The sequence below is a fragment of the Lithobates pipiens genome, unplaced genomic scaffold, assembly GCF_037356315.1.
Source record: "Lithobates pipiens isolate NorthernLeopardFrog02 unplaced genomic scaffold, aLitPip1_a1.2 Scaffold_23, whole genome shotgun sequence".
Lineage (NCBI taxonomy): Eukaryota > Metazoa > Chordata > Amphibia > Anura > Ranidae > Lithobates > Lithobates pipiens.
Genome location: NW_027507785.1, coordinates 152,919,012 through 152,945,418, shown reverse-complemented (window position 1 = coordinate 152,945,418; position 26,407 = coordinate 152,919,012). Strand labels below are relative to the sequence as shown.

The window sequence follows — 26,407 nt, the reverse complement described above, 5'->3', positions numbered from 1 at the left end:
TGCTTCAAGGTAGCTCATTTAAATGATGATGATCGGTCCATCAAGAAACGCAAGAGAAAAGATGAGTTAACAGAAAAGGAAAAGCCATCACGAAAGTTGAAAGTCCAGAAACCTTTGGGGTATGTATGAATTTGCAAAGGTATTAATGCCAACCTATAGGTAAGCCTTGCAGTTGGAATTTCTTGGCTAGCTTTTTTTCACACATAGTTTGGGTAAATTTGGGTAATTCTATTCTCCTATGTCTGCAGAACTGTCTGCACCTTGTAGAAGTCAATATGAATGCAAACAAAAGTAAGCCAGAAACCACTTTTAATAGATCTCAGTAGGGCTGCAACTAACGATTATTTTCACAATGGATTAGTTGGCCGATTATTGTTTCGGTTAATAGATTAGTTCGTTCAGCGAATGTACAAGGATTTTTCGCATGAATATTCTTGTCTGCAAAAAGATCTGTGTGGCCAGCATAAGGCTTGGTACACACCTATGCAGTTTGCTTTTGATCAATTTATGCAGTGTTTTTTGCTGTGCATGTTGATTTTTGCGTTTGCTTTTTTTATTTTTTTAACTTTTTTTTTTTGGCCAATTTGTTGATGAGATGATTTAAAAAAACAAACGAATTGCTGCAAAAATGCATTACATGCTTTTCTGCAGCTTCTCCATTGAAGTATATTGAACCAAACAAGCACAGTTTTGCGTTGAAAAGGGTCCTGGACCCCTTCCAGCAGCGGAAAAAAGCATAGATGTGAACGTTAAATGAACTGTAGTGCTTTTCTGCAAAAAGCATTAAAAAAAAAAAACATGGGTGGGAACCAGATCTAAGACGTTTAATAACCTAATGTGGTTAAAAAATAAATAAATTAGCCCTTCATAGTACAAAAAAACTAACAAATCGCTACTGTAAGGAGTTCATTTTCCCAAGTTCGTCTTTCAGGACAGCCACCTTAGAGAGACCCTGGCTCATCCCCTCTCAGGAAACACCGCCTTCAATTTCAAGATTTAAGCCTCGTCCTCCCTCTGCTCCTCAGTTATGGTGTTTCCTCCGGCGGGGAGACACCGCTAAGGAACCTTAGCTAAATCAGTTGGCGAAACTGAGGCTACGTATCTGAAACGGAGCTCTGACTCCGTTCGGCAGTCCGACTCTGTCGTACTGACCGTCTTACATGTACTCTAGCTTCGCTTGGTGAAAGCAGGAAGTTTTAGAGGTTCACCCGTTCGTTCACCCAGGCGGGTGTTACGATGGGTTCGGCAGTCTGGGCGGCCAGAGAGCTGGTTTTTGACTGACCGTCTTTTACATGTACCCTAATCTTCGCTTGGGGAAAGCAGGAAGTTTTAGAGGTTCTCCTGTTCGTTCGCCCAGGAGGGTGCTGCAACAGGGTAGGCAGTCCGGTCGGCTGGGGAGCTGGACCCTCGTACTGACCTTTTTTACACGCACTCTAAACTTCGCTTGGGGAAAGCAGGAAGTTTGGGGCGGTCCATCCCTTCGTTCGCCCAGGGGGGCGCTGCAACGAGACGTCCAAGGTCCCCCTGTGTTAGCAGTCGGCTTGGAGCTGGAGGCCGGACCGGATGACGGGCGACGTCAGTTCCGGTGGGGGCGGACTTCTTCGTTGTATTCGCGTCTTCCGGTTCCGGACGCGGCACGTGAAAGGGGACCAAGCGTTCGGCTGGTGCAGCCTCTCTTTCTGAAGTTGTACAGGCAGCTGTAGGAGGCACGTTCGCACCACTCTTCCTCAACAGGAGAATGTCTGAAGCAGAGGCTCCAAGAGCTCCTGGAGATAACAGCACCAGCCACTCAAAGGTAAGGGGAACCCTGGGGAGGTGTTCCCTTACATTATAACCAGTAGCTCCACTGGTGTTTTTTCCCCCTTGGTGGTCGGGGGGAAGGGCAGTGCGTCTGGGATCCTGGTGGTGGTTGATCCTGGGGGGGGCACTCCCGGTGGTCCTCTATGTAGCGCTGGTGTTTCTTTTTCTTTTTTAATTTTATGCTGCTCTCTCTTTTATTTCTGTCTTTCAGAAAGCCACAAGCAAGTCCCCCCATGGTTCTAGGAAGAAGTGTCCTTCATGTAGAGCCTCTATGGGGGATTCCTGGTCCAAGGCACTTTGCAGAGAGTGTATTGAGGGATTGGTTAGAGAGCAGGCAGCAGAACAGGGGGCAGATCTGGCGGCTTCTGTGAAGGAACTTTCTAATACTTTCCAGTCCTTCCAGACACTTTTTTCTAGTTTACAGTGGCCTCAGCCCCAGAGCACTCCTACACCAGCGCAGCAGAGTGTACCATCCAGCCCTGTGGATGTTCCTCCTGCAGGTGGAGAGAATCCAGGGGGTCCCAGAGAGGAAGCTGAGGAAGAGGTTGACAGTGTCGGCTCAGACTCCCAAGGGGAATCTGATGATGAGGGGTTGGATGGGGAATCCAGTAGAACCTCACGGTATAAGCTTTCCCTGGAGGAAGTGGATGAGCTCTTAGGAGCTATTCATACCACTTTAGGCATACAAGAGGAAAAGAAGGCACTGTCACTCCATGATCAGATGTACAAGGGCATGGGGGAACAGAAAAAACGGGTGTTCCCGGTGCATGACATCTTGATCGATGCCATCAAGAAGGAATGGCAGGATCCTGAGAGGAAACCTTTCTTTTCTGGGGCATTAAAACGAAGGTTTCCTTTTTCAGAAGAGGAGGCTCTCGTCTGGAATAAATCTCCCAGATTAGATGCTGCTTTTTCCCAGGTGTCCAGACACACTGATCTGGCCTTCGAGGACATGGGGCTACTTTCAAACCCTATGGATCGAAGGATGGATTCACTCCTAAAGAAAGCCTGGGATTCATCACAGGGGAATCTTAAACCGGCCATGGCAGCCACAGTGGTGGCTCGTAATATGGAGTATTGGCTTACCCAAATTAATGCGCACATTGAAGCAGGGACGGCAAAGGAGACCATTCTATCCTCCTTTCCCATGCTGCTTAAAGGGATAGCATACATTGCGGATGCTTCAGCTGAATCCGTGCGAATGTCTGCAAGGTCCTCGGCTCTGACCAACTCAGCTAGGAGGGCTTTATGGCTGAAGACCTGGCAGGGAGACAATGTGTCCAAAGCAAAGCTTTGTGGGATCCCCTTTACAGGAGACTTACTGTTTGGGCCAGGTTTTGAAGCAGTGCTTGATCGCACGGCGGATAAGAAAAAGGCCTTTTCCGTTAAGAGGAAATTTGGGGAGCAGTCAAAGAAAAAGACTCATCCCCAGAAGAAGTTTGAAGCCCCTAGAACTAATCGGCAGAAGAAAAGTTGGGGGCTCAAGGGCAAAGGGCGCGGGGGAGCAATTTTTCGCCCTCCTGAACAGCCCAAAAAGTCTCAGTGACAGGGTCACAGTGGGAGGAAGGTTGGGGGCCTTCCTCCCACAGTGGGAGATGATCACCTCCAATCAGTTCGTGTTGGGGGTCATCAGAAGGGGTTACCGTTTGGAGTTTTCAGAACTCCCCCCTCTGAGACTCCTTGTCACCGAGCTGCCAAAATGTGCAGAAAAATCGTCTGCCCTTCTTTCCTCTCTGCAGGAGTTAGAGGAGCAAGATGTGGTAGTACGGGTCCCAGCAGGAGAGACAGGCAGGGGCTTCTATTCCCACGTGTTTGTGGTTCGCAAGCCTTCGGGAAAGTTCAGGCTTATCCTGAACCTGAAGCCTCTGAATGTCTCAGTCACTTACAAAAGGTTTCGGATGGATTCAGTTTACTCGGTGAAAGCACTTCTTCCACCAAACTGTTTCATGGCATCGATAGATTTAAAAGATGCATACCTGCATATTCCCATTGCAGAGGCCCACCAGCGTTTCCTCAGACTGGCAGTAAGAACCTCGGTAGGGGTGCTACACCTACAGTTCAAAGCACTTCCCTTTGGGCTATCCTCTTCCCCCCGGATCTTCACCAAAGTAATGGCAGAAGTTCTGGCTTATCTGCGTCTCAGGGGAATCTCAGTGATCGCGTATCTCGACGATCTTCTCCTGTTTGCCCCTTCTCCGACACAGTTGACTCGAGATTTACAGACAACAAGAGACCTGTTAGTAAACTTGGGTTGGCTTCTGAACCTGGAGAAGTCCAACTTAGATCCTTCCCAGAGGGTCACCTTCCTGGGATATGTGTTGGACTCAACAGTACAGAAAGTCTTCCTCCCTTCAGAAAAAATTCAAAAGGTAGACAAGGCACTGTTGTTTCTCCAGGGCAGCCACCAGATCTCAGTAAGGAGGGTCATGTCGGCATTGGGTTTGCTGACGTCCACGCTCCTGGCGGTCCAGTGGGCGGGATTACATTACTGTCCCCTGCAATTATTTATGCTGAAGGTTTGGGATCACAGCCAGGGGTCCCTGGATTCTTTGGTGTCGGTTCCGGACCAAGTAAAGAGGTCCCTCTGGTGGTGGAGAAAGGGAGCAAATTTGTCCCAGGGCCTAGAGTGGGTTTTACCAACATCCAGGGTGGTCACAACCGATGCAAGCAGCTCAGGTTGGGGTGCACACCTAGACTCCCGCCTGATACAGGGTACCTGGGAGAGGAGGGAGTCGAAGAGATCCTCGAATTGGAGGGAGCTGAGGGCAGTAGATCTGGCTCTCAGGACCTTTCAGAGAGAACTCAGGGGGCATCACGTAAAAGTCAGGTCGGACAATTCCTCAGTGGTAGCCTACATCAACAGACAGGGGGGCACCAGGAGCGAATCCTTATGGGCCCTAACAAAAGCCATCCTCGGGTGGGCCGAAGCAAATGTCCTGTCCCTGTCAGCAGTCCACTTGAAGGGGGAGCAAAATCAGGTGGCAGATTTCCTCAGCAGGAGAACATTGAGAGAAGGCAACTGGGTTCTCAAACAGGAGGTTTTCGAAATGATCACCCAGAGGTGGGGGATTCCTTCGATAGACCTCTTTGCCTCGAGGGAAAACGCGAAAGTAGCCAGCTTCTTTTCTATAAACAAGGGGGACGGGGCGTTGGCGGTGGATGCACTAGCACAGAATTGGGATTTCTCCAGGTGCTATGCTTTTCCCCCTCCCGTACTGATTCCGGCAGTGTTAAGGAAGTTTCAGGTGGAGAACACTATCCTTATTCTAATCGCACCTCACTGGCCCAGGAGGCCGTGGTTCTCCATTCTGAAGGGCCTGTCTGTAGAACCCCCCTGGATTCTCCCAGTCCAGGAGGATCTTCTTTCTCAGGGTCCAATCTGCTGTCCTCAGGTAGAGCGGTGGAACCTTGCAGCTTGGCTTCTGAGGAAGAACTGTTGAAGGGCAAGGGCTTCTCTGATCGCTTAGTAGCCACGCTCCTAAACTGCAGGAAAAAGGAAACCAGGACCATTTACTTAAAAGTATGGAAGCGGTTCAATAGCTGGTGCTCAGAGAACTCCTTCAATGTGCACAGCTCTGTAGCCGTTCTAGAGTTCCTACAGGCTGGGGCAGATAAAGGTTTAGCCCTTGGAACTCTGAAGGGTCAGGTATCCGCTTTAAGCGTGTTTTTAGAAAGACAGCTAGCTTCAGACCCTTGGATAATGAGATTCTTCAAAGCCCTAAGTAGGCAGAGACCTGTTTCAAAGTCCCCCTTCCCAGTTTGGGATCTTTCTTTAGTTTTACAATTTCTCACAGGAGAACCTTTTGAGCCATTGGAATGTTGCTCATTAAAACTGATCACTCTCAAAACGGTGTTTTTGGTGGCGATCACTACAGCAAGGAGAGTGAGTGAACTCGAAGCCCTTTCTGTTAGGGCACCTTTTTTTCAGGTTTTTCCGGACCGTTTGGTTTTTAAGACGGATCCGGCCTTTTTGCCTAAGGTAGCCTCTAGTTTTCATAGAGCCCAGGAGATTGTGCTACCTACGTTCTGTTCAAATCCAGTAAGAGAACAGGAACACATCTTTCATAGATTGGATGTTAGAAGATGTGTCCTTCATTATTTAGATTGTACAAGTCAGTTCAGGAAGTCTGATTCACTTTTTGTGTTGTTTTCAGGGGCTAGGAAGGGTTCCAGAGCCTCTAGACGTACGATAGCCAGATGGTTAAGGTTAGCCATTGGGCAGGCTTATGTGGCAGGGGGGTTAGAACCCCCAGTTGGGATTAGAGCACACTCAACCAGGGCAGTGGCAACTTCTCAGGCAGAGTGGGCTGGTGCATCTCCTGAACAGATCTGTAGAGCTGCAACATGGTCCAGTTTTGCTACGTTCGTGAAACACTATAGACTGGATCTCCTGTCAGCCAAAGACCAGGCCTTTGGTCGTAAAGTGCTGCAAGCAGTGGTCCCACCCTAAGGTAATGTGCTCGCTTATCCTCTCTAAGGTGGCTGTCCTGAAAGACGAACTTGGGAAAAACGGAGTTGCGTAGCGGTAACATCCTTTTCCGGGAGTCTTTCAGGACAGCCCCGGTTCCCACCCAGGTTTTTGGAGATCGTCGGGAACTCGTCACACGAGACCGTCAGGTAAGATTGAAAGTTTGTTTGTTTGACGTGTTCTTGTGTCTCCCCAGTTGGCCGGAGGTACTCTGGAAGAACTGAGGAGCAGAGGGAGGACGAGGCTTAAATCTTGAAATTGAAGGCGGTGTTTCCTGAGAGGGGAGGAGCCAGGGTCTCTCTAAGGTGGCTGTCCTGAAAGACTCCCGGAAAAGGATGTTACCGGTACGTAACTCCGTTTTTTTTTTTTTTTTTTTTTTTACTGTGCAACAGTGAAAGTAATATTTACAGTAGCGATTTGCTCTTTTTGTACTATAAAGGGCTAATTTTTGTTTTTTTAACTCCATTGTTACCGGCCGATTAATCGAATAGGAAAATAGTAATCGATTAATTTCATAATCAATTAGTTGTCGATTAATTGATTAGTTGTTTCGGCCCTAGATCTCAGTAATTTCCCCTCAAAGTACCTGAAAACATGCCGTATTTGACATTTTGCTCTGTCTGACACCTGTGTATATGAAGCTGCTCGAAGCAACTTTAAGTGCATGTCCACTTTAGCAGTCAAATTTAAGAAACCTTCACTATATCCTTAACGTGGATGTAAACCTTCTCATATATACCCAGTGAAGTGAACGGCCTCAGATGATAGAGATTAAACAAATCTCCTTACATGCATATCTGCTGTCTTCAACTTGCTATATTCTTTAGAATGTGCACTTCTTGTTAGAGATTTCTTTATCGTACATCTCGGGATAGAGTTGGGCTATTTCTTACTGAGTTGTACACCATCTCTAGGTGAATGAGGAAGTAAAATAGTAAAGTATCGAACCAGGCAGAACTTCAGCAATGCAGGTTTATTTACAGCTGATAATATACATGTTTATGTTCAAACTATTACAAGATACAGGTCTAATTTATACAGTTTCTTACAATGCAAGCATATAAGATATAGGTATTTTTATGCCCTAACCAAATTGAAACCATTATGAATTGCTCTTACCTTGAACCAGACTGGGTCTTTTCTGACAATTCTTGGGAACCCGTCACCTGATAGGGACCAGCTGGTCAACCAGTGGTCCGGTTCCCTCACAGAGTTCTGGGTTCCAACTCAACCAAGTTCGTGAGGGAAATTCATCTGAGACCACTCTCTGGAACAAGTTAAGAAGTCTTCTCTGACTCGTACGAGGAGACAAGTTACAGACAGATATTTGCCTATTGGTTCTGACCTCTATGACCCTTGCAATAGGGCAGCATACACAGAGTTCGCCTTATGAGCTTCTATCTGACTTGTCTGACTAACAATTGTAGAGCTTGCATTTATATACCCTTTTTACAAGCCTTATCTTAATCATCTTTCCTACATGTGATTGGTCGCTAAGTTCTACATCAATGTAACTAACCATAAATCTGGCACCTATTCTACAACCAGACAAACTTAATTCCCAAAATTCCTATATGTTCATTAAAGTGATTTTATATCTGCTTTTGTTCAATTAAAAACACCTGTGTAGAGACAGTCTGGCACCCAGCTGTGTTATCAAACTCTCCTCATCTTGATAAGATTTAACTAAGTTCAAGAATTACAGTTTTACGTTATACAATATACTTTCAATAACCCTACCAGATGTGTTATATGTATTACTATATAATCCTACGGTATGTGTAAAAGTACTGTATCACTTACAAAAAATAAATAAAAAATATCTATACACAAAGCCAATTACTTATTCAATATGGTCTAATCATTAATGTGTGTGTGTATATATGTATATATATATATATATATATATATATATATATAATTAATTTCCTTATTCAATGTATTGAACAGTTTTAATGAGGGCTCAAGCAGACCTTTTGTTTGGCCCTGTCAAACTTAATTTAATGTTCTTTACATAACTTTCCCATTTTCCACTTATATATTTTTACCACCTGTTTTTTTATCTTTATTTGTCTAATTTATATGCTGTCAAGTGTTTTCTTTTCTAATTAGCACTTAAAAACTAAATCAATGAACTATCCTAATGAACTTTCACCCAGTGTACTATCTTGTAGAAAGTATGAGAAGCAGAGAGGTCATGTAAAGTTCAACATTTAAAATTAAATCTTTCTAAATCTATGGAAAACACAGTATAAATTATTACAGAATAATGTTGCTTTACATATCGAATAATAAAACCACTACTATATAATAATAAAATATGAATAACATAAAATATATATTGGTTAATATGAAATTCTACTACAATGGACAATGGTAGACAAAGTCTTAGACAGGAAGTCTACCCCTATATAACCCCTCCCATACAGTAACTACTTCTGTGTTTTTTTTTTTTTTTTTTTTTAATCAGTGTCTGCAGGGTACATGTTTAAGCTCTAGGTCTTTAGTCCTAAAACTGTTCTTAAATTAATCAAGGGAATGTAACGCAACCTTTGGATGCTGGACCCTGCGTATTGGAATTTTGGACACTACAGAGCTAAGGCTTTCCTGCAGGGAACTGAGCAGGTCCAAGGGAGTGTGCTCTAAAACATGAAAAGGGTACCCAATCCTTGAAAGTCACTAAGTGACAGAACCCGCCGTGATGGGGGAAGATTGGGCTCCTAGTTTCTAAGGCTGCCATGCGCCTGGACGGATAAGTGAAACCCCCTTATTTACTTTTTGTGGGGGTGCCCCAGATGTTGTAACAATCTGTCAAACTAGTTAGAGGCTGTACACCTGTGTGTGTGACCGCAAGGGGAATTTGAGCAGGAGTACCTTTTCTTGTGGTCTTAGCGCCTTTCTTATGTATGGTCCATGCACAGGGTCTGCTATTGCGCATTATGGTTCGCCATAGTCCACACGTGCTTGCAAGCTTTGCTGGTTGGCCATGGTGCATGGAGCTTCATCACACAGAATGTTGTGCGCACACAGCTGCACATGCGCTGTAGCTCTAATGGTGCATGAAGATTTGCTTCATGCCCGTATACAGCTGCACACGTCCGCCGAGCGTCCCGGTGCACAGCCATCTTATGTAAGCAAAGGATGGCTGACATTGCGTGCTTCCTATGGACAGCTGAGGGACACAAAGCAGGCTCTGAACTATTCATTTTCAGCAGTTCATTCCTCCTTACCCAGGTCACGCGAGTCATCAGGTGTTGGTTGGTTGGTTGGTTGGCAGGCTAAGGTGCTTAGCAGGATTGTTGCATAGGGGCTTGGTGAGCCTTATTAAAGGGTCTTCCTTTTGGGGTGGTGAAAATACTAAACCCAGGTCCTCCCTTTTTGTGGCTTGCGATGTCTTCAAAACCCTGTAAGGAAGGGCACATCTATGTCGTCAGTAGCTCCTGAGGAGCCTAGCTGTAACCCTAGTGTTGTATCCCCTGAGAGACCAGAGGCTTCCGGGCAATCTCAGCTACTGCGCCTGTCTGGTATTGTGCTTACTGCCAATGCTGCTGCTTCAGCCTTGGTCACCAGGGATGATCTGTTCTCAGCTCTAGCTGGGTTAGAGTACAGGATTGCTGGCATGATTACCTCCATCTCGCAGGGTGGCAAGAAATGTGATAGACCCCCCTCCCCTGATGCTCCTAACTTTGAGCAGGAATGGGTTGATGAAGGGGAAAAAAATAAATGCTAAGGATTCTGTGGAGGCCCAGGCAGATGAGTGTGCTTCTGAGGAATCTGGACTGGAAGATGTCCAATTGGTATCAGCCTCTCAGTTGCAGAGGCTTGTGATCCAGACTCTTACTGAGATGGTCCGATCTGCCTTTGTTACCTCCTGCAGAGGTTTCTGAGCCCCCTTGGTCCTCTTTGGGGTCCCTGAGGCCTCTTCAGGCTGCACAGGCTTTCCACTTGCAGCCACTGTTAGAACAAGTGGTGTATGCTGATTGGTAACATCCTGACAGGATTTTCGTTCCTCCCAAGAGGTTCTCCCTTTTATATCCCATGGAGAAAAAGTTTAAGAAATGGAGCATGCCAGCCATAGATGTGGAAGTCTCTTCTGTAAACAAGAATTTAACTTGTCCAGTGGATAGTGCACAGGTTCTTAAGGACCCTGTTGACAAGAAACCGGAGTCATTATTATGGGCTTCCTTTTCTTTGGCCTGTTCAGCTTTTAAGCCAACTGTCGCAGCAATAGGAGTCTGCCAGTCCCTAAGGGATCAGGTCAGATGTCCTGCCAGGCCTAACCAAGCACTGTGTTTTGCTGTAGATGCCTTGAAGGAGTGGATACAGCAAATCTCTCGTCTGGCTGTCCTGTCTTTACACATGAGCAGACTTGTGTGGCTTAAGAACTGATCAGCTGAGCTTCCCTGCAAGAAGGTGTTGGCAGGGTTCCCATGGGGAACACTTGTTTGGTGATTTGGAAATATAGCCAAAAGATTTCTGGAGGGAAGAGCTCTCTACTTTCTGTGAAGAGAGAGACCAGGCGTCCCTCGTTTAAAACCTCAGGGACCACTTCCTCAGGTTTCTCAACAGGGCGCTTTGAGCCAGGGGCAAGCCGCAGAGCCAAAGCTTAGCCCGGCACCAAACCCTCCTTTTGGGGGAATGCCCACACACTATCAGGTGGGGAAAAGGCTTCTTCACTTTGCTAACATTTGGAGAACGGGTTCAGGAGGCGTGGGTCACCTCAACTTTATTCTCCATGGTTACAAGCTGGAATCACATTGGTTTCCTCCTACAAGGTTTCTGAGAGCCATCCTTCCTTCGGAACCTCCAAAAAGAAAACATATCGTTTCAGTGCGCTCGGTAGTAGCCTCCCTCCAGATGGGAGACTTTCTAGCCTCCATCGATATCAAGGTTGCGTATTTAAACTTTCCTATCTTTCAACCTCATCAGAGGTTCCTGCGATTTGCAGTAGAGGAACATTATTTCCAGTTTATGGCTCTGCCCTTCAGGCTTGCCACAGCACCTCGGGTGTTTACAAAGGTAACTAGCACCAGTATTGGGCCTTTTAAGGGCCCAGGGAATCTTGGTGCTCGGATACTTGGATGACCTCCTGATCAGAGATTACACTCTACAGGCCCTAGAACAGAGTGTAGCCTGCACTATGCGGTGTTTAGAAAACCTGGGCTGGGTCATAAATACAGAAAAGTCAGCCCTGTGGCCAGCTTAGTCTCTGAAGTATTTAGATCTGATCCTAGATACAGTCCAGGCAAGGGTATTTTTGCCGCCCATAAAGATCTGTGCCCTAAAGTATCTGGTGTCCAAAGCAATTCCCTATGCCCAGTTCTATTCCAGGCCTATACAACAGGACATCTTGTTGGCTTGGAACAAGAGTGCAAGCCCTGTATTACATCATATCCTTATCTCCACATGCGGGCTTAAGCCTAAGCTTAAGCCCGTTGCAGAATCGGAACCTGCAAAGGAGAAGATTCTTCCTCCCAGTGTCTTTGGGGAGTACTGACCACAGATGCCAGTCGGTCTGGCTGGGGAGTGACCCTAGAAGGGCTCATAGCTCAGGGAAGATGGTCAAGTGCAGATCCTACCCATCAACGTCCTGAAGTTGCGAGTGGTGCATCTGGCCCTACGGTCCTGGATGGTGGATTTAGTCAGATAATGCCACTGCGGTGGCCTATATCAACCACCAAGGCGGTACCAGGAGCCATTCAGTTTAGAATGAGGTGAACCACGTGAAGCCTGGGCAGAGGAACATGTACCGGTTTTATTGGCGGTCCATATCTCCGGGGTAGAGAACTGGAAGGAAGATTATCTCAACTGCCATATGATCTGCCCGGGGGAATGGCCCCTACACACAAATGTGTTTCAGAGAAATTTTGCAAGTGATGGGAATGGCCAGATGTCAATCTATTGGCATCCAGGTTCAACAACAAGTTACATCAATTTGTGCCCCCAACAAGGGATCCCCTGGCAATTGGAGTAGATGCTCTGGTCATTCCATGGAGCCAGTTCTCCCTGGTTTATGGTCCCCCCCCCCCTTTTTTTTTTTTTTTTGGCAGTTTATCTCCCTCCCCTCATCCTTATTGCTCTGGGATGTCCCAGTAACTAAGGATTAACCTAACTCTGTGTCTCATAATGTACGATAAAAAAAAATAGGATTTTTGGTCATACTTGCCTGTAAAATACTTTTTCTTAGAGTACATCATGGGACACAGAGGTCACGTCCTTCTTTTGAGGATTCAATGCTTGATACAAAACTGAAGTACTTCCTGTATGGGAGGGGTTATATAGGGGTGGACGTCATATGTAAGACTTGGTCTACCAGTGTCCATTCACTAGAGTTGGCTTATAACCCAGTAAGGAATAATAGCCTAATTCTGTGTCCCGTGATGTAGTCAAAAGGATTTTACAGGTAAGTTTGACGAAAAAAATCCTATTTTTCTTTTTCTGTTTAGCACTGGAAGTGAAATCTGGGCACATACTGTGTGACAGCTGATGGAGGAAAGGCACATACCCCCTCTCCACATAAACAGAGACTTGCAGAGCTTTGCTATAAATAGACCAGCTTTCTCCTAATCTATCTAATAGCATCCACCCCAACACATATTTCAGGCTGGTTTTATCTCCTGTGTCAGAGAACTTGTCAGAATTTATCATGCGGACAATAGAAGAACGGAGCAGAAAAAAAACACGGGACTTAGGGCTTTGAAGAGAAATAAAAAAAACACTACAGATATATGTGCCTTGGTCAAGTTTCATGAATCGGGTTTACATCCACTTTAAGTTCAAAAATTTGGAAATTCATCATCATTAAAAATATACAGTACTAGAGATTTTTGACTTTTTATTAGGACATTCAGTGTGCAAATCCTAGTTTAAGCAGCCATGTTTAAATATTTTACATTTTATGCAAAGTGAATAGGAACATGTAACAAATAAAAAGTAGACCTCGAATTTGGCCTGCAAAAGTGTAAAAACACTTTAAAGTGCATGTATAACCAAATTTATTTTTTGGGCTAGAGTAGGGTTTTTTTTTTAATACCCTGCCAGTTTATTTTGCTGACTGTGTACCATTTGAGGTTTCCCTTTACTGTTCTGGAGATGCAACAGGAAATTTAGAGGAACTCTCCCAAAGTGAGGTTGGTAATGTCTCTATTGGAGAGTCCCCCTCTAATCTTGATCTGGGGACATTTCTAAAATTGTCTTCTCATTTTCTCAATGACGGTAATTACCAGTACAAATAAAGGGCTGACTATCTCCAGTGGTGAAACCGACACAGTGGTGAAAAACTGGCAGAGGAGGGTCTAATCTTTTCTCATGCTATTCAAAACATATTATTGTAGGGATACACTTCAAAGCCCACTACATATTCAAATAAGATACAGGCATGTAAAAAATTAAGTACACATTATGGAAATGTGTTGACATTTTCAACACTTTTGAGCAGGAATAAAACCTATCTTTATTCAAACTGTGCATCCAAGTAATGATTCCTTTAAATTGTATGTGGTGGTACAGAACATTTTTTTTTTCATCTGTCACCGCGACCGTCAGCGGTACTGTATTCTTGAATCACATAATTTTGTAAGCCTTTCAAGTAGGATGACTTAGAAAGGGAGAGAGACAGAGAGGGCGATTTTTTTTTTATTTTTTTTTTTTATTATATATATATTTTTTTTATCAAGAACAAAACATTACAGACGATCCTGATCCTTTGTCAGAGGCAAGAGCCAGAAATATAGTACCGACACTGAACATCATGTAGACCACGTTTGAAGGAGAGACGAGGCCTTTTGTATTGCTTCATAAAAAAAAAAAAAAAAAAAAGTTTTTTTGTTTTTTTCATAGACACTACCAAGATATTACACATGCTGTACATCATGTAAGCTTTTTTTACTAGGTCACTATGTAAGAGGGCTAGACAAGTCAGGTTTTATAGAAGAGTGAAAAATCTTGTAAAACATCATGTAAGCTTTTTGAGTAGGCCAAGTTTCAAGATGGGGGGGGGGGAGATGTGACTGCTTTTTAAACATGAAATTAAAATTACAGTGGACTATGTCCGACAATAACCAGAAATGTATATCAAGATGCATTGCACATCATGTAGGCTTTTTTAGTAGTCTACTTTTTGAAGACAGAGTTGAGTCACTGTTGGTCAAGAAATAAGAATTGGAGTATATAAAATGTCAAAGGCAACAATAAGAAATATTGTACAGTCAGCACTGAACAGTCTGAGTAGAACACCTTGTGAAAAAGACACACAACGTGCGGTTTTTCATCCTAAAGGTACACATCTAAGTGTATATAAGACCGAAAAAAGAAAAAATTGTCCAGATTAAATAGAAAACTGTTAGAGTAGGCCACATTTTAAACTTGATACTTTGCATTCAGCTGTTCAGGCAAATATACACAATAAATTAAGTAATTTTAACATGATAAAAAGGAGGAATATTATGTACACTGCATAGATGGTATTTCTACCATTTTTGATGGGCTTTATTGTCAAGAACCACATCTCCATTTGGTGTTGGGAAAACAAAATCAATAATGTTTTAATGTTTGATTACAATAGAAGTAATATACTAGACACTTTACAGGTAATACTTCTACAATTTCAGACTTTATTGGCACATTCCCTTTTTTTGCAGGGGCTTTTAGAGGCAGAAAAAAACCCACTGCCAGTGCATCCAGGATCAGCAGAGTCTGAGCAGAAAAAATACTTGCTGCTACTAAAAGCTGCTAAATGAGTCTAAATGCTAAGAACGTTTAGTGCTTGAGCATGAATTAATTTCAATGGCCAGAGTAAATTATTCTGGCCAATGAAATTAACGCCTAGCTTGATGCCTATAAAAGCTCTTGTAAAAGCTTTAGACACACGTGTCTGGCATTTCTTTTACAAAAACGTTGAGGGCTTCCAGTGTATTTTAGGCATTATTGATGAGGTGGTCAGCGACCAGTATAAAAAGGAAAGCAGTCTTTAGATCCTCTCTAGTCACAGGCATGACCTTAAGGTATGAGCTATGTAGATATTTGCCAGCACACCAGGGATCATCAATTTTGTCCAAACTTTTTTTTTTTTTGTCAAAGAATGATCAGGATTAGTTGAGAACATGAGATCATCTGCATACGCAGATATCTTATGTTGTGAGTTACCTTTGGTGATTCCTTCTATATCTGGGTTCCGGCAGAACCATACAGAGGAGTGGTTGAAAGGAAATGGCGACCAGGAGGGAGAATAATGGGCACCCCTGTCTAGTGCCATTTGCGATGGAGAAGGGAGTAGAAAGTACTCAATTAGCTTTGACTTGGGCCGTGGGTGTTGAGTATATTTTATTAATCCATTGGAGCATATTGGCACCCAAGTCTATTTGTTTGAGTACAGAGAACATAAATGCCCAATTAACTTGGTCAAATGCCTTCTCAGCATCTGTGCTGAGGAAGACACAGGGTGTTCAAGTCTCTGATACAACATGAACCAAGTTAAGCACCTTGGTGGTATTATCCCTAGCCTCCCTGGCACCTTTAATCTTGACCTTAGGGTTATATCATCAGCTTCAGGAGAGGACTAGGCTGAACATGTTAAACAGCAAAACTGCACAGTACCACCCAGGGGGCGGTGCTAATGACTATAACCCTCACTCTGCTTTCAGCAACTTTTTTTTTTTTTTTGCCTAGTATAGGGGAAGGACCTGGCTCTCTATGGGGACCAATTGGTCATTGGTATTTTTTTTTCTTTTTGCTGCTTTTTGATTCCTGTGATCTACAATCAACAGCTGGGCTGGGTGACAGGCTGGATAATATAGATCTTGGTAGTCTTCCCAGCCTGGTGTGCAGACTTTAGCTATGCGCTGGGTCGGCCATGACATGCCCCGTGTGATCCAGGGGCGGCTGGTGTGCTATATGCTCCGGGGCTCACAAATGACTTGGCTACTGCTGTCCGTGTCACAGTGGGCCGTGGCCGACAGCCACCCCGTACTGCTTGGGTGATGGGTCTGTCTGTGGAATAAGTCCAGCAGTCCCTGCAGGAGGGGTAATTAGGGTTCCACCTGTCTCGGTAGGATGGAGCAGCTGGGCATTCCCTGGGAGGTCGACTAAGGGGGCCTCTCTATCTCCCTTTCTTTTCTCCCTGTCCCTTTCCCTCCTCCCCATGCTAAGGGGATGCTGTGTGACAGGCAAGGGGGTGCGGAGCACAAACCTGGCTGGGGGGGGGGGGGGGTCTCTGGGTCCTGGAAGGGTGCTGCACTGTTTGGTTGGTGGTCCTCTAGTTTTCGCCGTGTTTTTAGGCCATTTTTGGAGTCTGTGTGTTGCCATGTTGGGCACTGGCCGCTGCGCAAACCGTGGCCATTTTCTTGAAGCCATAGCCAGTTTCTTAAGCACGGACATTTTCTTGAAGTCAGGCGGCCATTTTCCCAGTGCTCTGACGTTTTTGCTGAGGCGGCCATTTTCTAGTATCCTCAGGTTTGTTTTACTCTAGTACTGGGTGGCTGGTTCAGCCTGGAACAGCGCAAAACTGACAGTTTGTGGCAGGCACAGGGAAGAGCAGACGGCAGCAGCACAGCAATAGTACCTGGGTCAGGGTGGTGAGTCCTGTGGTGGGGGGGGCTCAGTCTGTGGCAGCTAGGAGGGTGAGCATTTTTGTGTGGTTTGCCTTTTCAGTCCCAAGATGGATGCCGGTGCGTTACCCCTTTGAGGAGAGTTTCCTCCGGTTGTTGACTTCCCCTGGTATCAAGGTTAAATAAGATGACCACAATTCCGGTGGAAGGGTCCCCCTCTTTTAAGGACCCTGCTGACAGAAGGGCCGATGCGGTTGCCCGGTCCATGTTTACAGTGGTGGGGTCAGCATTGCGGCCAGTGTTAGCCACAGCCTTGGTGTCATAAACACTTACGACTCATCCAAATCATGCCGGTGTCTTGTCAAATAGGGTCCTCCATCAGATGCTGTCCCCTGCGTACTGCGCATGCGCAGTACACAGGAACACAGATTCCGAAAATTGCCGAGGATGAACGGCGCCTGCGCCGTGAGTCCAGGTTCTATCCCCACTATCCAAGTGGACATAGAGTTATAATAAAAAAGAGGCGAGCGCAGCGAGGCCGAGCCCGAAGCGTGGCGAGCGAAGCTCGCCCGCGAGGGGCCCTCTAAAATTCACAACCCTATGTCCGCTTGGATGGTGGGGCTACCACCTCCTCTCACGGCGCAGGCGCCGTTCAGCTTCGGAGACTTTCCGAAGCTTCGTCTGCTCCGTACTGCGCATGCGCAGTACGGAGCGGACACATATTGATGGCCGGACTCTATTAGGCAGAACACCGGCAAGACTGATAACAGGAAAAAAAAACCCTGGGAATCCATCTCCCCTCCCTGAGGAGCCTACATTGGCTAACCGTAAAGAATCGGATTTCATTCTAGACCCTCTGCCTCTCCCACAAATGCATACAAGGAAATGCTCCTCAATACCTAGGTGAGAAGATAACACACTACACCCCCAATCGCAGTCTTCGATCATCTAACCAAAACCTCCTCATTTCCAAATCCCGCTACAAATCAAAGGGAGAACGAAGATTCGCAGTCCAAGGACCACGGCTCTGGAACTCTCTACCGACTTGCATCCGCATAGAAGAAAACCATCAGGCCTTCAGGAAAAAACTCAAGACCTACCTCTTCTAAGAAGCCAGACAACACAGGACAGATCCAGCGCCTTGTGGCAATTCAGTTCGCATTTGCAGTGCTATACAACTCACTCATTCGTTCAATGGGCTAAGTTGTTGCACCACGAGTTGAAGGCACAGGTTTCCCCAATCTGCGTGGAACTGGCAGACCAGTTGGTGCATGGCCTGAAGTATGTCTGTGATGCGGCCCTGGATATGGCAGATGCAGTGGTGCTGCATTGCCCAATTTGTCTTAAATTGCTGGTCTGTGGACCAGGCTTCTAAGAAACCGCTGGCAAATTTGCCTTTCCAAGGTGAGAGACTATTTGGAGCCTCACTGGATGACATTAAGAATGTTACTGGGGAAAAGTACTTTGTTCCCACAGTCCAGAAAGGGTAAGGAGCCACGCCGTAGGCAGAAGCACTCTTTTTCCGCTCAGAAGCAGATTTTTCGTCTGCCCGGGTCGACAGGTAAGCGTTCCCAGTCCGACAAGGTGCCCACTGAGGGACAAAAGTGTCCCAGGATTCGCAAGCTGAACAAGCCTGCGAGCAAATCTGTTACTACATGAAGGTTTGCCCCTGCCAGACACTCAGGTGGGGGGGTCGCCTTTGGGAGTTTGCAGCTCGGTGGACTTCCCTCCTTTCCGACCAGTGGGTCTGCGAACTGTTTTAATCAGGCTACAAGGTGGTTTCTTTCTTGCCCCCCAAACAGATTTTTTCCCTCCAACCTTCATCTTCTTCCGGCTCGTCGGGAGGCCCTGTTTGGGGCAGTACAGGTCCTGCTGCTGCGCGGAGTGATAGTACCTGTACCGACGCCGGAAACCTTTCAGGGATTCTCCCCCAATCTGTTTGTAGTCCCAATGAAGGAAGGGGTCCGTTTTAGTCCTGTATCTCAAGGCTCTCAACGGCTTTGTGAAAGTGCAAAGGTTCAGGATGGAATCTGTTCGTTCCATTGCCGCTTCACTCCATCAGGGGGATTTCTTGGTGTCCTTGGACATCAAGGACACATACTTGCATGTTCCCATATGCATCAGGCATCAGAGTTTTTTCTATGATTTGCGATCGGGGACGTGCACTACCAATTTGTAGCTCTCCCCTTTGGCCTAGTTTCGGTGCCAAGGGTCTTCACCATCAAGGTGCTAGCCCCAATTCTGGCATTGCTAAGACAACGGGGAATGCAATTGTGGGTTACCTGGACAACCTCCTCCTGAGAGCAGCTTCTGCCTCAGAATTAAGGGGGGATGTGGCAATCACTATAATGACTCTCCGGGAGTTTGGTTGGGTGTTGAACCTCCAAAAGTCTGTTTGTGCCGACTCAACGCTTGGAATACCTGGGCTTGATTCTGGACTCCTCATAAGCGAGAGTCTCTCTTCAGACAAGTTGCAGACTCCTAAATCTGCAGGGAAGTTATTGATGTCACGCAGGTGGTCATTGTTGCATTTTTTGCATGCGAGTTTTGGGTCTCATGGTAGCCACTTTCGAGGCAGTACCGTATACTCAATTCCACACTTGAGTCTTTCAGGAAGAGATCCTGTCCAAATGGGACAAATCTCCAACATCCCTGGATTGTCAAATTCAGGTGAGCCCAGCTAGTCATGGATTCCCTTCAATGGTGGCTGAGGTTTCCGGCCCTTCGGTCCGGGAAGTCGTTCCTTCCTCTTCATTGGTTGGTGAATACAACGGGTGCCAGCCTGACCAGCTGGGGGGGTGGAGAGTTTGGGGCGTACAGTTGGCTCTGGGTCGCTGGACGCAGGAAGAATCCCGCCTTCCGGTCAATGTGCTGGATCTTCAGGGCTATCAAGCGGTGCCTCTCCACATGGTCACAGAGGTTACAGGGGCGTCCAGTCAGGATCCAGTCGGATGGTGTATGTCAACCATCAAGGAGGGACAAGGAGCTCAGCTGCAGCACTGGAGGTCGCGCACACCCTGCAGTGGGCAGACCGGTGAGTGCCAGCTCTGTCGGCAGTATGCATTCCGGGCATAGAAAACTGGCAGGCAGTCTATCTCAGTCGTCAGCTGCTGGACCATGGGGAATGGTCGCTGCATCCGGAAGTGTTTCGGCTCATTTGGCTAAGGTGGCGCATGCCAGATGTGGATCTCTTGGCTCAATTGGAAGGTACAGAGGTTTGTGGCCAGGTCAGGAGACCACTGGGTGGACACGTCAGACACGTTGCTGGCTCCATAGGGGTGTTATCAGCTGATTTATGCCTCTCCCGCTCAGACTCCTACACCGTCTGCTACGCAGAGTGGAGGCCGAGGGGATTCCGGTGATTCTAATTGCCCCAGATTGGCCTCGACGTTCTTGGTACGCCAACTTAGTCAGAATGGTGGCGAATGTTCCTTGGCGGCTGCCGATGCGAAAGGACCTTCTGTCGCAAGGTCCAATACTTCTCCCTGCTTTTCCATTGCTGATTTTAATGGCATGTCTGTTGAAAGCCAGGTGCTAAGGGACCGAGGACTGTCGGATTCGGTATTCTCCACTATGCTGAGGGCACGGAAGTCGTCTTCTCGAAAGATTTGTTGTACGTGGAAGGCCTACACCTCTATGTGTGAGGAGATGGGGTGGCATCCACATACATACTCCGTTTCCAGCATCCTGCTGTTTTTGTAGCGAGGAGTTAATCAGAAACTTGCATTAAGCACCATTAAGGGGCAGCTATCAGGTTTGGCTGCCTCTTTTCAGCGACCTTTGGCGACTCATTCAGTGGTGAGTACGTTTTGTTCAGGGGGTTTGACATGTGGCCCCTCCGGTTCAACTACCGCTGCCTCTGTGGTATTTTTTTTTTTTTTTTAACACGGTTGGTTTTATTGAGAAGACAAAACATAACAAGCAATATGCAGACATCTCAGCAGACTGGTACAGCACAGAAGTTATCCATAATTAATACAACTCAATAAGCGAGCCAGAGCAGCAAAGTTACATACAAAAAGAGTGTTCCTTAACAACGGGCTCACAGACAGACCCGTAACATACCCTTACCAAGAATACAGGTGGGGGGGGGAAGGCCCAACGTCAACACCCCAACGTCAACACCCCAAGAATTCAAAACTGTTCCACCCAAGGTAGCCATACCCGGTCGAACTTCCGCGGGCACCCTCTAACCAGATAAGTCAGCTTGTATAGGGGGAGGACAGCATTAACCGCAGCATCCCACAATGCCACCGTAGGGGGCGAGGACGATATCCAATGCCGGAGAATCTCCCTCCGGGCGTAAAACACCAGGAGGGAAAGCAACAGCTTACTATACCGTGGACGCTGTTCATCCCCCTGAATCCCCAGGAGGGCGAACTCAGGCGTCATAGGAACTGTCAGTTGCAGGCGAATGTTTATACAATCGAAAACGTCCCTCCAGAACTGAGCAATTCGGGGGCAATCCAAAAACATGTGTAGAAAAGTGCCTTCAGGGTAATGACACCTGGGGCATTCCGGGGACCGATGAGGATAAATTCTGTGCAGCCTCTGCGGCGTAAAGTACACGCGGTGTAAAAATTTTGTGTGGATCAGCCGGTCCCTAGAGGAGATCAGCGCCCGGGACCCATCCTCAAAACACTCCTCCCAATCCTGCCTATCCAATCCAGGGATGTCCGCCCGCCACTTGTCCCAGAGGGTGTTCATCCCAGGAGAATCGGAGCGCAACAGATCCTGATACAGCGTGGTAAGGGTCTTTTTGAGAGATTCCTGCGCCAGGGCATCTTCTACCGGGTCTGCACACAGCACAATAGGCCTGGGAAACTGTGCCCTGGCCGCATGTCGCAGTTGATAATAACGAAACAGCATGAACCCAGGAAGCCCCGATCTCTCCACTAGACTTCTAAAGGGCAGTAAGGACCCCTCGGCATAGATATTCCTGAGGGTCCGAATATTGTACCGGGCCCACAGCTGCGGGTCCGGAACCGACTGGAGGTGGGGGAGACTCGGATTACCCCACAACGGGACAAAGGGCGAGTATCGATCCTCCCGAAGGAAGCGCCTTCTAGCCACCGCCCAAGCCCGCAAGGTTGTCGCAGTAGCCGACGGAAGAGATCGATACGCCCCAGGACCCCTGTACACCAGATTCCCGAGCTCTCGCATGGAACCCAAGGCCACCGCCTCCAGTCCCACCGCCGCATTAGCCCCCGACTGTTCGAACCACCGTCTCACCGACACCAGAATCGCCACCCAGTAATACACCTGCAAGTTCGGCAAAGCCAGGCCCCCACACCGGACCGGCAACTGCAGGGTAGCTCTAGCCAGTCTAGGGGCCCTGCCGCTCCACAAAAAAGTGCTCAGACATCCCTCCAGTTCCCTAAAAAAAGAACTAGGGAGCCACACCGGGCAGTTGCGGAATATATACAAAAAGCGCGGGAGGAACATCATCTTGAAAATATTAATCCGATCTAATAGGGACAGGGGTAAATCCTTCCACTTAACACAGTGGTCCTTAAATTTCGCCACCAGGGGTTGAAGATTAAGCCGACGAAATGCTCGAGTCTCCCTCGCGACCAACACTCCCAGATATTTGAACTCATCTACCCAAACCAGCGGGGACGGTGTCTGCATCGCCTTCGCCTGCGAATCCAGAGGGAATAAGACAGACTTAGACCAGTTAATCCTGATGCCCGAATATCTGCCAAATTCGGTGAAAATATCTAGGGCAGCCTGCAGCGAGGCCCCCGCATCCTGTAAATACAACAGGGCATCATCTGCATATAGCGATATTTTCTCCTCCAGAGGGCCCACTCTAAGACCCTTGACCTCCGCTGAGTCCCTAATTAAAATCGCCAAGGGCTCAAGGGCCAATGCAAAGAGGCTGGGTGACAACGGGCACCCCTGCCTGGTGCCCCTCTGGAGGAGAAAAAAATCGGAGAGGGTGTCCGTGCGAATTCTGGCCCTCGGACTCCCATAAAGCAACCGTAGCCAACCTAAAAATTTAGGACCCAGCCCAAACCTCCGGAGGACTTCCCAGAGGTAGGCCCACTCCACCGAATCAAAAGCCTTCTCTGCATCCAGAGAGGCGATGACTCTAGTGCCCGAGTTGTCATGAGACATGTCCAAATTAAGAAAGAGCCTGCGAATGTTGATATCAGTGCCCTTCCCCGGCATGAACCCCGTCTGGTCCCGGTGGACAAGGTCCTCCAGCACCTGCATCAATCGGCATGCTAAGATTTTTGCCAGCAGCTTAGCATCTGCGTTAAGTAGCGAGATGGGCCGATAAGCTGCACAGTCCTCAGGATCCTTACCGGGTTTGGGCACCAACACCACCACCGCCTCAGACATGGAATCTGGGAGAGAGCCCAACTCCGCAAACTGGGAAAAAAGGGAGACCAACCGCGGGGCCAATAATTCCTGATGTGCAGAATAGAATTCGATTGGGAGACCATCCGGTCCCGGGGCCTTACCCGCCTGCATACACCCCATCGCTACCTGCACCTACTCAAGAGAAATATCCCGCTCCAGGTCCTCCCGCCGAGCCGGGCTCAGGCATGGGATGTCCACCCCATCCAAGAACCCAGCCAATTCCGCCTCCGAATAACCGACTCTAGAGGTCCCGATAATAGTGCAGAAATCGGTCGTTAATCGCCTCAGGGGTGGTCAGGGGGGCACCCCCGGCATCCCTCAAGCGCCCTATGTGGGTCACCGGACACTGTCCCTTGGCCAGCCAGGCCAAGAGCCTCCCGTTTTTATCCGCATATTCGAACACCCTCTGGGCACTAGATAACATGGATTTCTTGGTCAGGTCAATCCTGAGCAGCGATAACTCTCGAAGGGCACCCTGCCAAAGGGAGTAGTTATTAGGCTGCGGGCTGGTGACAAACCTCCCCTCCAGATCTCGCGCACGTTCCTCCAATTGCCGCAGAGACTGCACATATTCCCTCTTTCTTTTACCAATCCTTCGCATGTATTCACCCCTAACCCAGGCCTTGAATGTATCCCAGACACATAAAGGGTCAACAGAACCTTCATTGTGTAACCAGAAGTCGCACAACGCCTCTGGGATCTCATCCCGGATGCCCACCTCCTCAATCCAGTACTTCGACAGCCTCCACAATCTCGGACCCGACGCCCTTCCCCCGCCAACCGACACCAGCAAGGGAGCATGGTCCGATATACCCCGGGAGAGGATCTCCGCAGAGACCGTCTCCCGAAGCACAGCGGAGGACGCAAAAGCCATGTCTAACCGGGACAATGTCCGATAGGTGGCGGATAGGCAGGTGAACTGTGCATCAGAAGGGTGGAAGTGCCTCCATAGATCTGTTAACCCAAATGCAGAGGCCCAGTTGGACAGTCCACAAATGGACACAGGGGAGGGGTGAAGTCTATCCAAGGTGTTAGACATAACTAAATTAAAGTCCCCAACCAGTAACACTCGCTCCACCCCCAAATGGGCCACCACCCTCATCACACTATAAAGCAGGGCACTATCTGCTGGGGGGGGCAAATACAGGCCCACAATAACAAAGGGGGTACCGGCAATCAGCGTATGAATCAAAACATAGCGACCCTCCGGATCCGTTTTGATCAGCACAGGCTGAAAGTCCAGTGATTTGTGCACTAACACACTAACCCCTCTGGCATATCTAGAGTAGGAGGCATGGTAATGCGCTCCCACCCATGCCTTCTTCAAACCTAAGATCTTGGAACCAATAAGATGCGTTTCTTGGAAAATGCAAATTTTGGGAGTGTATCTGTGCACAAATTTAAATACCAGGGAACGCTTCACGGCGGAGTTGAGGCCACGGACGTTCCAAGAAAGAACCGTCAAATCAGCCATGATCTCCGCTCCGCCATCCGATCAGGATCCTCCACGTCTTAGCAGATAAACTGCCCACATATAAAATCCACATATGTCTTCCCAAACCAACCAAACTAATAAAACAAAACTTGAACATTCCCAACCCCAGTAACCCAAGGGTCGCAACAGGCGTCCCCTCCCGCCCCCCTCCCCGTGCACCTCCCAACAGTGGAGGGCACATACATCCCTGAATAACAAACATGAACAAGTTCAGATGGGGTTAATGGCAGCGGATTTGCACCCGCTCAGGGTTGCCCCAGCAGTCCCAACCACAGAACAGTGGAAGAATGTGAAGAATAAAAACGACAGTCAACATCTCCGTCCCGAGATGCTGGAGTACGGAGAAAAATAAGAAAATACAAAAATATATAAGTGCCAATAAAAACAATAGAAAACCAAAAGAACATGTCTCAGTATGCCAGAAAAAGTCCAGAGAGACCCCCAGGAGTAAAACAAAGGCTCCAGGACGATAAGTTCCAGACAAAAGTGCGTAATAAGTGCCACCCCAGGGAGCCCAGCACAGCCAGAGTAGAGAGCAAAACAGGAGGGAAGATCACAAAAATAGAAGGCATTCAGAGGAGGCTGCTAGGCCCCACAAGTAAAACATCAGGGGGGAAAAAGGTTTAAGGCACCCTCCAGTACTGAACAGGGAAAATAAACAGATGCAAAACATCCCTCCTAGGCAATCCATGTCCAGCTCATCCCCAGTGTACATATATAGCAGATTAAATCCCGACACTCCAGCTACAGCTCACCCACGAGGAAGGGTGTCCAGCCAGGCACTAGCATCCTTGGGGCTGGTGAAGATCCGCACAGTCTCACCGTCAACCACACGTAGCTTGGCTGGAAACAGGATGCTGTACCGAATGTTCTTGCTTCTCAGGGCGGCCTTGACCGCATCGAACGATCTACGTTGTCGCTGTGTCTCAAGAGTGTAGTCGGGGAACATCATGAGCTTGACGTTCTGATAAGCAATGTCACCCGCCGCTCTGGCCGCACGAAGAAGTTCATCCCTGTCACGGAAGTTCAGCAGCCTTAGGATCATCGTACGTGGAGGGGCGCCCTCCGGGCCGGGCCTCGGTGGGACCCGGTGTGCTCTCTCCACGGTAAAGTACGGAGACAGCTGCGCGGCCGGGAGAACCGAACGCAACAGGTCCTCCATAAAGACGGTCGGATTTCTACCTTCGACTCCCTCCGGGAGCCCCACTATACGAAGGTTGTTACGACGGCTCCTGTTCTCGGCGTCTTCCGCTCGGTATTCCAGTGCTCTGACCTTCGTTTGAAGCGCTCGTATGGAAGCCTCATGGCTGGTCACCGCGTCCTCCGTATCACCAATCCGCTGTTCCGCCGCCGAAATCCGGGAACGGGTCCTGTCGCAGCAGCCCAACGTCTAACTGTACGGCCTCGATTTTGTTCGTCAGAGCAGCCTGGCACGCCGTAATAGCCGCCATCACCTCCGGGATCCCAGGTGGGGCGTCCTCCACGCGGTCTGTCTGCGACGCCATATTGCTCAGGCACACTGAAGCAGGCCGCTGTGTCGGGTCTTCTAAATGCTCAGCGGGCGGGAGGAACTTCAACTTCTTGGCCCTTCTGGGACCCCCCGAGCTTCTTGAAGGCATACACGGGTTTCTGGCAAAAGTTAGCACCGCAAACGGATGGTTAGACGGATAATCCACCAGCAGAGCTCAGGCAGCACGTCTGCTCAGTCCACCATCCCGGCCACGCCCCCCG

At 47.9% G+C, this 26,407-nt stretch overlaps 1 protein-coding gene across 5 annotated transcripts in view; it reads left to right on the top strand.

The window, feature by feature from the left end:
* The window catches only part of UBN2 (ubinuclein 2), an 855,287-nt gene that overhangs the window by 170,114 nt on the left and 658,766 nt on the right, over positions 1-26,407 (top strand). For all 5 annotated transcript variants that reach the window (XR_013262361.1, XM_077452498.1, XM_077452497.1 and 2 more), the window contains one exon: positions 10-119. Coding sequence is in view for 4 of the 5 variants with exons in the window: in XM_077452498.1 (XP_077308624.1) it covers positions 10-119 (110 nt within the window). In the remaining variant the exon portion in view is untranslated. The remainder of the gene's footprint in view (positions 1-9; positions 120-26,407) is intronic.